The sequence below is a fragment of the Nematolebias whitei genome, chromosome 4 (genome assembly GCF_014905685.2).
Source record: "Nematolebias whitei isolate Nwh7 chromosome 4, NemWhi1, whole genome shotgun sequence".
Taxonomy (NCBI): Eukaryota; Metazoa; Chordata; class Actinopteri; order Cyprinodontiformes; family Rivulidae; genus Nematolebias; species Nematolebias whitei.
Window position 1 is genome coordinate 20,194,531 of NC_056501.1, and position 12,726 is coordinate 20,207,256.

At 39.4% G+C, this 12,726-nt stretch overlaps 1 protein-coding gene across 1 annotated transcript in view; it reads left to right on the forward strand.

The window, feature by feature from the left end:
• LOC119408460 (protein diaphanous homolog 1) overlaps positions 1–12,726 on the forward strand; it is a 133,947-nt gene that overhangs the window by 23,294 nt on the left and 97,927 nt on the right. The window contains exons 2-11 of the mRNA XM_037675286.1: positions 616–642; positions 1,891–2,052; positions 2,543–2,644; positions 9,730–9,860; positions 10,896–10,979; positions 11,075–11,138; positions 11,469–11,608; positions 11,860–11,965; positions 12,120–12,230; positions 12,462–12,580. Coding sequence (XP_037531214.1) covers positions 616–642; positions 1,891–2,052; positions 2,543–2,644; positions 9,730–9,860; positions 10,896–10,979; positions 11,075–11,138; positions 11,469–11,608; positions 11,860–11,965; positions 12,120–12,230; positions 12,462–12,580 — 1,046 coding nt within the window. The remainder of the gene's footprint in view (positions 1–615; positions 643–1,890; positions 2,053–2,542; positions 2,645–9,729; positions 9,861–10,895; positions 10,980–11,074; positions 11,139–11,468; positions 11,609–11,859; positions 11,966–12,119; positions 12,231–12,461; positions 12,581–12,726) is intronic.

Consider the following 12,726-nt stretch of genomic DNA (forward strand, 5'->3'; position numbering starts at 1 on the left):
TGACTGTTTAGGTAAATTAGTGTTTTTAATAAATTAAAGAGGATAGTTAGAGATTAAAAATATACTTTGCTATATTCAGAAAACATAAATGTGTTTACCCTTTGTTACCTTTTGAAATGGTATAGATTTTATTAGAAAATAATTTGCATTCAATTCTTTTGACAGCTTTTTCTGGTAGCAGACCTTTTACAGGAACATTTTTTAGGGGAAACTGACACCTAGTGGTCTTTTTTATTAGTTTTTTTTCTTTTTTCTTACTTTTAATACCCTTTAATGGTGTACAACTTTTTTTTCTCTTGTGACTTTTAATAATTCAAAACTTTATTTTCTTTAATATCGAACATGTTCTCAGTAATGACATAATCCTAAATGATAAACTAGTTGTGTTTTGAATACGATTTATTGGGTGTTTCTTTCTGTCCACTCAGGAATGCTGATCATTTCCCTGATCATTTTACCCGTCACAAGTATTTCTGTCTAATGGATTCTTCCTTTTTCTCCCTTTCTTTCTTACTTCTTTCTGTCCCTGTGTTGGTTTTCTTTTTCCCCTCCCTTCTTTGCTATTTTCTCTGTTTTATTTTTTTGTTTGTTTGTTTGTTTTTTCCTGCTCTGCAGAAACTGAAACGGCTGATTCCTGATGAGGTAGGTGTATGTGTCACTGGTGTGCTTATCTCAATATGATCTTATAGCTTTTTAACAGAACCACGTCTTGTGTTAACCGTCATGTTGATGTCTGGATAACACATTAAACGTTGAGTGTCTATTGTTTGTCTTGTGCTGTTTTAAGTAGAATGTGCATGTTTTAAAGAACTGACAACATGGATGCTTTGTACATACATGAGTGACACCTTCAATTGCCAGCAACAGGAAAATTGCTGAAAACTCAATTATTGAGGATCACTAGATCTGTATGTACCAAAGTTATCTGTTTTCTCAAGTTACTGTTTTTCAGTGTTGTTGTTTTTTTTAACAATATAACTATTCAGTTCACAGATTCACAGTTAACACAAAGTTCACACTAAATAAATCAAAGTGAAGAAAATACAACTTGTGAACAACTTTGTGTGGCATTGTTTCATTTCAAAATGTCTCCTCTTGGAATCTTAGCCCCTTTTCAGATTGTGCAGTTAAATAAAGTTAAACGTTTGAAGCATCTCGACTTCCATGACCACTAATGTTTGTTTGTTCATTTCATATACAAGAACGCAAAGAAAATAATGAGGCTTCTGTTTTAAATTGACTTAGGATTTTTTCCCCCCAGTTTTGTTTTTTTTTAACAATTGCTGGCAGGAAAAAAACAAACAAAAAAACTTCAACCTTTTTTAGTTTATACCGGAAACCACAAAAACCTTGTTGAAGCAATTTGGTTCTGGTTTGATTAAGTGCTTTGTGCAAATGCATGCCTTTTTATTTTATTATTATTTATTAAAATAGTTGCCATAAATCATTTTTGAATTAATACCTATAAATACCTATGGTATTTTTTCAGCTGAAAACAGTAATTCAAATGGTCCTTCTTTAAGTCAGTAACAATTAATCAACAAACCTAAATATGATACTGACAAATCTAATGTTTAAAGATCTGCTTTGCTTTTCAGAGCAGATTTATTTTATTTTTATATTTTTTGGAATTAAGCTTTGTGATTTAGCCTCTAACAAAAGTTTTTATTACTGATTTAATATAGTCATGTCAAAAATGCCGTCCTATTTTCTGAACGTACATCTGAAAGGTGCTAATATATCCATGATCCGAGAGCATAATCTTGTGAGTGTGTAACAATACAGACAAGAAAAACAAAACAATGAGTTAAGGTGATCGCAAGCCTTATACTTTTACTGACAGTCCTTGTTCTTTGTATTTATCTACTTCATTTTTGTTCACTAATCTAGTTGGAACGCTTCACCAGCATGCGAATAAAAAAGGACAAAGAGAAACCGAACCAGTTTCCAAGCCAGCGACATTCTTCAGCTGCCAACTACGACATTGGCCCTCAAGGTGGCATGATGGAATATTCTGACGAATACATCCTGGACCTCTTTGAACAGATGCTGGTGAGAAAAACAGAAGAAATGTGTAAAAGACTCAGCATTTAGAGAGTTTTTTTAATATGGTGTCTTGCTTGTACATCTTAGGAGGCTTGTATTATTAACACCTACTGAATCACTCATTGAATAAAGACGCTTAGGACTGATTTACGTACATTCTTTCAACTTAATTTTTAACTGTTTTACTATACAGAGTTGTGAAAAGACTGTTTTTGGTTGGTCTTAATAGATAGATGTAAACGAATCAAAACAGTGCTGTGTTTGAGATCCGAAGTTAAAAGTGTGATTAAATGGTGAATTGTAAATGTAGGAACGTTGTTAATTAAGTTTATTTGCTTTACTTTTGGTGGCATTCATTTATGTAAATTCTTTGCAGGTAAAAATATGTAGTCGGTGCATTTTCTAATTGCTTGTTTGCATTTTCTCAAAATATTTAACAATTGTGTGCTCGCTGTTTTTGATTTTTTATTTCTTTTTTGTTCCCTTTTGTCTCCAGGTGGACATGAACCTGAACGAGGAAAAGCAGCAGCCTCTAAGAGAAAAAGACATTGGGATCAAACGAGAGATGGTCTCCCAGTATCTCCACACCTCTAAAGCTGTAAGTATTTTAAACTAATATAATTGCAAATGCTGCTAAAGTGAATTTAGACCCCATTTTTTTTAGGATGAGCAAGATTGTTTAAAAAAGACCATTGCAAATACAATGTCATGAAAAATAACAAGGAAAACTGTGCAATGTTCTATTTATTAGCTAAAAAAAAAAAATAATTTAATTCTTATCAGATATGAGAACTGGCTAGCATCAGCCTTTGGGTGAACAACAACAATATACAAATTCATGTATTCTACTTATTGGTTTTTCACATAATCCAAATCAAAATGCAGAAGCAGTGAATAAAAACTGAATACACCTTTATTCCTTCTGGTGGAATAAAGAGTGTAAGTAGCAGCTGGATGCTTCTAATCATATATATTTTAATAACTAATCAATATTGAGCATATGCAGTTTATTGAAAACATTTATAGTAAGAGAAAAGATGTGATGCAGTGATCTTAAGCTGCTTTTCCATTGAGAAGTGTGACTCCACTCTGCCCTTGTCTTATCGGTTCTTCTCAGGTGAAGGTGACTTGTCACTGTGACTTGTTTCCGCTCTGTGGGCGGAATCATCAAAAGTGGGTGGGATCAATTGGTCCTTTAGTGTTGAAGCCATTCCGCCTGTTGTGGTCCTTAATCTCCCTATAATCAGACTTTAATTTTGTTAACTTATCACTGCTTATAATACCATACTATACCATTTTATTTATAAAGCACTTAAAACAGCAACAAGGCCAACCAAAGTGCTGTACAGACAGAAAAACAGGCAACACTCAAAGCAGTATACAAAATGAGGTACATCAGAATAAAGATATAAAAACGATTCAGATATTGACTCTGTGCCTGACTCTGCGCGATTTATGCGTGTGAACTATAGCCGAACCGAACTGATGAGAATAGGAGCGGATTTGCCACGAAATATAGCAGAAATCAGCAACAAACTCAAAGCTACGCTCGGCAGAATGCAGATCTTAAAGTCATCTACCTGGAAGCTGCAGCAGAGGCGTTCCAGCGGGCAGAAGAGGAAGCGCTGCTCCCGGCTTAAGAGGAGAGGATGCCGGGCGGGGGTTATGGTGAGGCTACGAGCTAACGCTAAAGCCGGCAAACTCCCCATGCCGTCTCTCTTTCTGTCGAATGTCCGCTCGTTGGACAACAAGGTGGATTTACTTCGTCTGAGAGCGGGCGCCTCAGAAGAGATGAAGAAGTGTGCGGTGCTTTGCCTCACGGAAACGTGGATTACAAGTGAAACGCCGGACTCAGTCTTCCAGCTGGATGACAGACTTTTATTTCGAGCGGACCGCTGCAGCGAGCTAACGGGGAAATCACGGGGGGGGCGGAGTGTGCATTTATGTGAGTAAAAGTTGGTCCACGAACTGTACTGTTGTAAATAGCTCATGCTCGAAGGCTTTGGAGCAAATAACAGTGAAATGTCGGCCACATTATCTACCCCGCGAGTTCACAGTGACTTTTATCACAGTTGTTTACATTCCTCCGGACGCTAATGCTAATGAATCACTACAGGAGCTACATGATATCATCAGCTCGCTGCAGAACAAACACCCCGAGGCTCTTTACATGGTAGCCGGAGACTTTAACCACGTGAATCTAAAGGACTGTCTCCCAAGCTTTAATCAGCATGTGACGATTCCGACACGTGGAGACCGCACGCTGGACCGTGTTTACACGAACGTAAAAGATGCATACAAAGCCGAACCCCGCCCCCACCTAGGACTGTCAGACCACATCTCAATCTTCCTGGCTCCTGCTTACATGCCCCCGCTGAGACGCTCCAGACCGGTTCAAAAGAAAGTTAAATGTTGGAGCCAGGACAGTGGCCCCATACTGAGAGATTGTTTTGATCGAACAGACTGGCAGGTTTTCAGAGAAGCTGCTGAAAATGGAGGTTCGCTTGATCTTGACCAATACACATCCTCAGTACTGGGTTACATTAGTACATGTACTGACACAGTCTCCACTATCAGAAATGTTAAAAGCTACCCAAACAGAAAACCTTGGCTGAATGCAGAGGTGCGTACCCTGCTGGAAGCCAGGAACACTGCCTTCAGGTCTGGAAACTCAGAGGAGCTGAGTAGGACAAGAAAAGAGCTGGTTGCTGGTATTAAGAGGGCCAAGGCCACATATGCAAAGAGGATTGAGGGTCAATTCATCTCACAAGACCCTCGGAGCATGTGGAGAGGCATTAAGTGCATAACAGATTATAAAGGAAGGAGCGAACAATGTCCCAAAGACCCATCTCTGCCTGATGCCCTCAACAAGTTCTATGCACGCTTTGAAGACCCGAACAGACCACCCAGCACCAGACTCACCTCGCCACCGGATGAAGAGCATCTCAGCGTGACCTCAGCAGAAGTAAGGAGTACCTTCAGGAGGATTAATCCGCACAAAGCAACTGGCCCAGACAACATCCCCGGAAAAGTGTTGAAGGAATGTGCTGATCAGCTCTGTGAGGTGCTGGCAGACATCTTTAACACCTCACTTACCCTGGAGACAGTTCCCACCTGCCTGAAGACTGCCACCATCATCCCAGTCCCAAAAAGCTCTACAGTGACTGGTCTGAATGACTATCGGCCAGTGGCCCTCACCCCGATAGTCGCTAAATGCTTCGAAAAACTGGTCATGACTCACATCAAAACAACCATCAACATCAACGAGGACCCTCATCAGTACGCATACCGTGAGAACCGATCAACAGAGGATGCAATCTCCTCTGTGGTCCACACTGCACTCAACCACCTGGAGCAGAAAAACTCTTACGTCCGTATGCTCTTTGTGGACTTCACATCCGCCTTCAACACCATGATCCCCCAAACCCTGATGGACAAACTATCCACACTAGGACTAAGCCCCTCCATCTGCAACTGGGTACTAGACTTTTTAACAAACAGACCACAGTTAGTGAGGATCCACAACCTCTCCTCCTCCACCATAACCCTCAGCACTGGCTCTCCTCAGGGATGTGTGTTGAGCCCCCTCCTGTTTACTCTGCTCACATATGATTGTGCAGCTGCCCATCCAGGCTGTCACATTGTAAAGTTTGCAGATGATGCAGCGGTGGTGGGATGCATCACAAACAATGATGAGTCCAGCTACAGGCAGGAGGTGGAACACCTGGAGAGCTGGTGCAGAGAGAATAACCTTCACATCAATGTGAAGAAGACAAAGGAGATGATTGTGGACTTCAGAAGGAACAAAAACACCTACACCCCCCTGAACATAAGAGGATCTGCGGTGGAAGTGGTCTCCAGCTACAAGTACTTGGGTGTACACATGAATGACAACCTCAGCTGGAGCAACAACACCACCAGCCTGATCAAGAAAGCTCATCAGAGACTCTACTTCCTCAGACGGCTGAGGCGAGCTGGTCTGGGAAGCTCAGTCCTCATCTCCTTCTACAGGTGTGCAGTGGAGAGCATCCTGTGCTCGAGCATCAATGTGTGGCATGGAGGCTGCACAGCTGCAGAAAGGAAAGCTTTGCAGAGAGTGGTGAAGGCTGCACAGAAATCTGTTGGAATCAGTCTCCCCACCATCACAGACATCTACACCTCCAGATGCAGGAAGAGGGCCACCTGCATCATGAAGGACCCCACCCACCCAGCACACACACTTTTTGCCCCACTCCCCTCAGGAAGGAGGTTAAGGAGCATTAAGTGTAGAACCACTAGACTGAGGAACAGCTTCTACCCTGAGGCTGTTAGACTCATGAATCTCTAACTAGAATAATCACTGTGAAAAACCATATCATGTTGCTGCTGATCTGTTTCATGTTGCTGCTGATCTGTTTCAATGTTGATGTGTTCATGCGTGCACATCTGCTCACAGACTCATGTTCATGTTTGTGCTGATGTTCAATGTTTTATGTTATGAGTGCTTAGTGTATATTTAGTTGATGTTTTTCTTAGTTCATATCTTAGATGTTTTTCTTATACATTTTATTGTTGGATGTAACTGGGACCCTGTGTACATAATTTCGCTCCACCACATGTACCACATGAGGTGCGAATGACAATAAAGAAACTCTGACTCTGACTCTGATAATGACGACTAACCAGTGTGGAGCATACAAGTTCAAAACACAGATCATCTGGTGTTGAATGCTACTGAATAGTAGTGGGTTTTCAAACGAGACTTGAAAACCGAGAGGGAGGGGGCCTGTCTGACAAGCAGAGGCAACTCGTTCCAAAGGCTTGGTCCTGCTACAGAGAAGGACCTGTCACCTCTGCGCTTAAGACGAGTTCCTGGAACTGTGTGGAGCAACTGGTCCACTGACCTCAGGGAACGTGGTGGGACATACAGCTGTAGCAGATCAGAGAGATGGGGGGGATTCGCTGTTCAGCAATTTGTAGACATACATGAGTATTTTGAACTGGATTCGAAGGTGAACCGGTAACGAGTGCAGTGAGGCCAAAACTGGTGTAATGAGCTCTCTTTTGCCTGTACTGGTTAAAAATCTGGCTGCTGCATTCTGGACCAGTTGTAGTTGTGCAATGGAGGTTTGACTGATACCAAACAGGAGCGAATTGCAGTAATCAAGCCTAGATGTCATGAATGCATGTATTACTGTCTCCAGGTTATTTTTGGACAATATGGGCTTCAGTTTAGACAGCCGCCTCAGTTGGAAGAAACATGATTTAACAATCATGTTTATATGATTGTTAAGTTTCAGGTACGGGTCCATTATCACACCCAGATTAGTGACTTTTTGTTTTTCTGACAGGGTTAGAGCGGAGAGGTCGATGCAGTGGTTTGTGAGCGTGTCATTGGGAGGGAACAACATGACTTCAGACTTCTTTTCATTGAAACTTAAGAAATTTAAAGCCATCCAGTCCCTGATGTCAGCCAGGCAGTCGAGCAGAGGTTGAATAGAGCATGTACCATTGTGTCTTAAGGGGAAATAGATTTGACAGTCATCGGCGCAGAAGTGAAAGTGTATGTTGTGTTTCCGTAAAATAGCACCAAGTGGCAGCAGGTCTAAAGAGAATAGGAGGGGACCCAGGATGAACCCCTGCGGAACCCCCCATTTAAGCTCTGCCGCTGCAGAACTAAAATCATTGGAGACACAAAAGGATCTGTCAGTGAGGTAGGATCTGAACCAATTGAAGGCTGACCCTGTGATGCCCACCCACTGCTCCAACCTAGTAATGAGGATCTCATGGTCGATGGTGTCAAAGGCGGCTGTAAGGTCCAGTAGGACAAGCAGCACAGAATCACCAGTATCTGTGGTTAAGAAAATGTCATTAAAAACCTTCAGTGGGGCAGTTTCAGTGCTGTGGAGAGGTTTAAAGCCAGATTGGAATAGCTCTAAGATGGTGTGACCCTCCAGGAAGCACTTCGACTGGGACTCAGCTGTTTTCTCCAGTAGTTTAGAAACAAATGGGAGTCTGGAGACAGGCCGGAAGTTGGATACGACTGAGGGGTTAAGGTTTGTTTTTTTCAGGAATGGCTGGACAGCAGCATGTTTAAAGGTTTTCGGCACCACGCCAGTGGATAAACTACTGTTTACTATGGTAAGAATGGACAGACCTAGAGTAGGAAAAACCTCCTTTAGTAGTCGATAATAAGTCTGGGTGTAGCCATGCTACACAATCATCTCCAATATCTTGTTAAATGTGCTCATTTCTTGTAGCGCCATCTATCAACACAATGAGGAAGTGGAGGTTCAGATGTAGTTTACAGTTTTACTGGGCGGGTGACAAAGCTTTACTGGCCAGTCGACAGCTGCTGTCTGCTTACGTCAAAATCAGTACCTCGGAGCAGCCAGCTCGGAAACTCAAATGTCTACTCAAATGGTCTCATAAACCAGGCTGAGTTGGGGTGCTTGTAGTGGGCAGGCCCTTAACTGGTGCGGTGTGGTGCGGAACCGATGAGCGTTCAGACGGTGGCAAAGCACCATTAGAGAGCAACAATTGCTGCCCATCAACCTGGAAAAGGTCAAAAGGCCGTGTTCAGACAAACCAAAGTGTGACGTTCTCTAACAAGAAAAAAGTATGTATGCTAATAAGGAAAGGAGGTTCCTGAAGGTTCACTCTGAAGTCAGATAATGCAAAGTTCAGAGAAATTGAAAATAAGCAAACATAATTTTGTAGTGGTTGGTCAGTGAGTTAGATGCTAAAGTTAATGGAAATGAGAAAAATAAAACAATGTGTGGCTTGTTCTGAAGTCATGTCTAGAAATGTCTCTAAAACATGACAGCATGCCATAGTCACATCTGAACAAACTTTGACACTTCTCATCTTTAGAACGGACAATACTATGTGCTAATGTTTATAAAAACAAAAACTAAACATAACAACAACTATTGTTTTTCTGTTTGTCTGTCTAAAACAGGTCTCACTTGTAAATGAGTTTCTGAGGCTCATTGTCATTAATTTATATAAATAAAGGTAGAATGAACAACAAAAAACAAGTCAAAAGGCTGTTTAGATAAACTTCTTTGTTCTGGCCATGTTCTGGATGTCTGAAGCTTTACCAAAGTTGGGTCAGATAACATGACCTTGACGTGAACCACAGCTGCAAATCTACCACAGGATGACAGTAAACTTCATTAAGCTTTCAGCGGTCTAGGCAAGGCCCAACCCTCAACCTTATCAAAATACCGTGTTGGAAACTTAAATGAACTGTGTGTAATCAAATGGCCTCCAACTTCAGTGAACCAATGCAACATTACAAAGATTGTAAAACAAAATTCCAAGTGACCAACTATGTCATACAGAAAATAAAACATCTGAAATTAGTGCTGAATGTCATTCAACAAGATTTGAACGCATAGTGTTGGGTTTTCTACCTACTGCTTCTTTATATAAAGTTTCTAACCTCTCATAGATTAAGAGGATCAGATAATTTAATATAATTTGATACTTTAAATCTTTTGTTTTACCATGAATATAACTATAAATTAAGATAAAAATCCTTCCTACTGTTTTTAATATGTACATTAAAACTTCAAATTATGATTTAATGTTGCACTTGATCTATTTGTCTTTTTTAAGTCACTCCACTTATATCCTGAAACAATAAAAATATAAAATAAATCAATCAGTTGTAATTTGGGTGCTGTGTTCACTTACCAGGGCCAAAACCAGAAGGAGAGCTCCAAGTCAGCGTTGATGTACATCCAGGAGTTAAAGGCAGACTACAGAGGTCAACCACTGCTCAACTGTCTCGAATCCTTAAGAGTCTCACTCAACAACAACCCTGTCAGGTAATGTTCAGAGTCTGGGTATTGTTTTTTCTGCCTGCTTTTGTTAAATAATGCTTCACTGAAGTGCCAAGTCTCATTTGTTTATCAAACACTGTCAGATAGATGTGATTGCTGTAATGGCTGAAACATTTTTCCAAAGTCAAAAGTGATTGTTTTTTAAATTATTATTATTATTATTGAAATTGATTACTTGAATTCCTTCACGCAGACTTCAACAGACACTGACATTTCCTGAGTTGGTGCAGTATCAGACTTTGATAGCTGTTGCCATCAATTTTAGTACTTTCTAGCTGTAAAAATATTCACTTTCTGCTGCACTGTAGATCAGCCTGAGATTATGTTATTTACTTATCCAGTCAAATACTGGAAACTTCTCAGGTCGCTTTTCTGCTACAATTACTGTGTTTATAGAAAATGCAGGATGGCTGTTTTGAAAGAGTTTACAATACGCAGATTAATTACAGTGGTGTAGCTGACAGGATTGTGTTAAAAAAAACACACTCGAACAGTGCACAATGACTGAGTTTTTATAAAAGCATTTTTTAGATAAATAAAAAAAAACGTGCAACATCTATCAAAACAAATTGTCCTGCAGTGGAGTTTATATACTGTGTGTCTGTAAGTTGAGCTGGAAGTTCCAACAATGCAGTGATTCTCATTAGTAGTGTTGAAGTATTTTAAATGTAAGAAACAGCATTATAGGTCTATTATTTAATACCCTTAAAAGGCAGTTTATAAACCACTAGCAGACGAGATGAATATAGAAATTCTGCCACAATCTAGTTTCAATCAAACATGTTTTATGTGTATATATTGTTTCAAAAAGAAACAATCATTGTTTTTCATGTAACTGCAAGTTCGATGACAAGTTTAATGCTGAAGAATGGTTGATTTTTCAATAAAAATAGATTTTATTATGACCTAAATATATTCAATAGAATATGAATAAACAAACAAAACAAAAAAAAAATTATATATATATATATTTATATAAACAAACAAAAAAAAACGGTCTAATTATATTGTCTCTTCCAGTTGGGTGCAGAATTTTGGAAATGAGGGCTTGGCTCTGCTTCTGAATTTACTAAATAGACTACAGGAGGAGAAAGATGAAAACCCGTAAGTCACATAAACCCAAATCAAAAGAGGTTAATTGTTATGGTGGTAGATGGTGTTTGTGATGCCTTTTTGTGTTTGTGTCATCCACACACCAGACCGATGGGGGTAAAATGTCAGCACGAGATAATTCGCTGTTTGAAAGCCTTTATGAACAACAAGGTGAGTCGCTTGGCTGTTTTTAAAAACAAAAGTAAAGTTATAGATTTTTATTATTTTTGTAATGTCACACTTCTTCCACTAGATGGCAGCATAATTAAATTTGACCTTTGGTCAGGTCAATACAGTAAAATTTGTCACTAAAAATCATTGCCTTTGTAAAATCTGTCTCTTTTGTAACATATTGTTCTTATACTTAACTCTATTAAAAAAGGGACATCTTTAATAACTTTTGTTTTTTTTAGCACATCTTTGTTGATGTAAATAATTTTTACATTGAAGAAAGTTTAGCACAAGAAGGACTTATTTTGTTCTGCTTATTCTCTTTGTTAGTACGGTTTAAAATCCATGTTGGAGTCGGCTGAGGGAATTCCTCTGCTGGTCAAAGCCATCAACCCCAGGGTGCCCCACATGATGGTGGATGCTGTGAAACTGCTTTCTGCCATCTCCATCCTGGAACATCCCGAAAACCTGTAAGAATCAGTCATATGTTAAAGTCATGTAATTAAATACACTCAGAAATAACAGACTCAAACACTGTTTATTACAGTTTATCTCTTGAGCTCAAATATAACAAAAGTCCTTTTCTTTACTCACCAGTATGTTAAGTTTAAATGTCAGTTTTTGAGTTAAGTCTTTAAAAATGTTTTATGACTTTTTTTTGTCTGATGTGACTACATTTTGAAAAGTTTTCTGTAATGTGTGTTGTTGTTTATTTTTGTAGCCATGAGCGTGTCTTGGAGGCCATTACTGAAGAAGCTGAGAGACGGGACATTGAGAGGTTTCAGCCTCTTCTTTCTGGCATAAACAATCAAAATATTGCTCTTAAGGTACACATTTCAAGAACTTTAGCGATATGTGATTTTGTTTTCTTTTTTCAAATGCTGTTAAAATGTGGTATTACTTGATATAATTTGAGTCTAAAATATTTAATCAGCTAACAAATTGAAGCTATAAAGCTGTCTTCTCTATGTGTGTTGTCAGGCTGGCTGCATGCAGCTGATCAACGCTTTAATCAGCCGGGGAGAAGAGTTGGACTTTAGAATCCATATTCGTTCTGAACTTCTAAGACTTGGACTTAGAGACATCCTGAAGGTAAAACATAATGCTAATTGTTAATTTGCTGCAACAAAACATGTTCACATTGTTATTGTATTTTTTCTTGTCTTGATGCCTCCATGTTCCTTATAGACTCACTCACTTGCTCTGTTAAAAAATAAATAAATAAAAACAAAACTCAACTGTCCAAACTAAAAATGCTCCTCCTGTCATTCTCCCCTGAACCGTGTTCATCCCTCTGCCTCCGTCTCATCCTGTTCTCTGCAGGAGGTGCAGAAGATCGAAAATGAAGAACTGAAGGTGCAGCTCATGGTGTTTCATGAGCAGGCTGAGGACGACTCCGAGGACCTCAAAGCTCGTCTTGATGACATCCGCATCGAAATGGAATATCCTTCTGATGTGGAAAAAGGATTTCTTTTTAGTTGAAACCGTCACTTCTTTTAAAGTATGAACATCTTAATGCCTACTTATTACATTATGCTTTTGCTTTCTCTCTTCTTTAACATTATTATAAAGAAAAAAAATCATATTG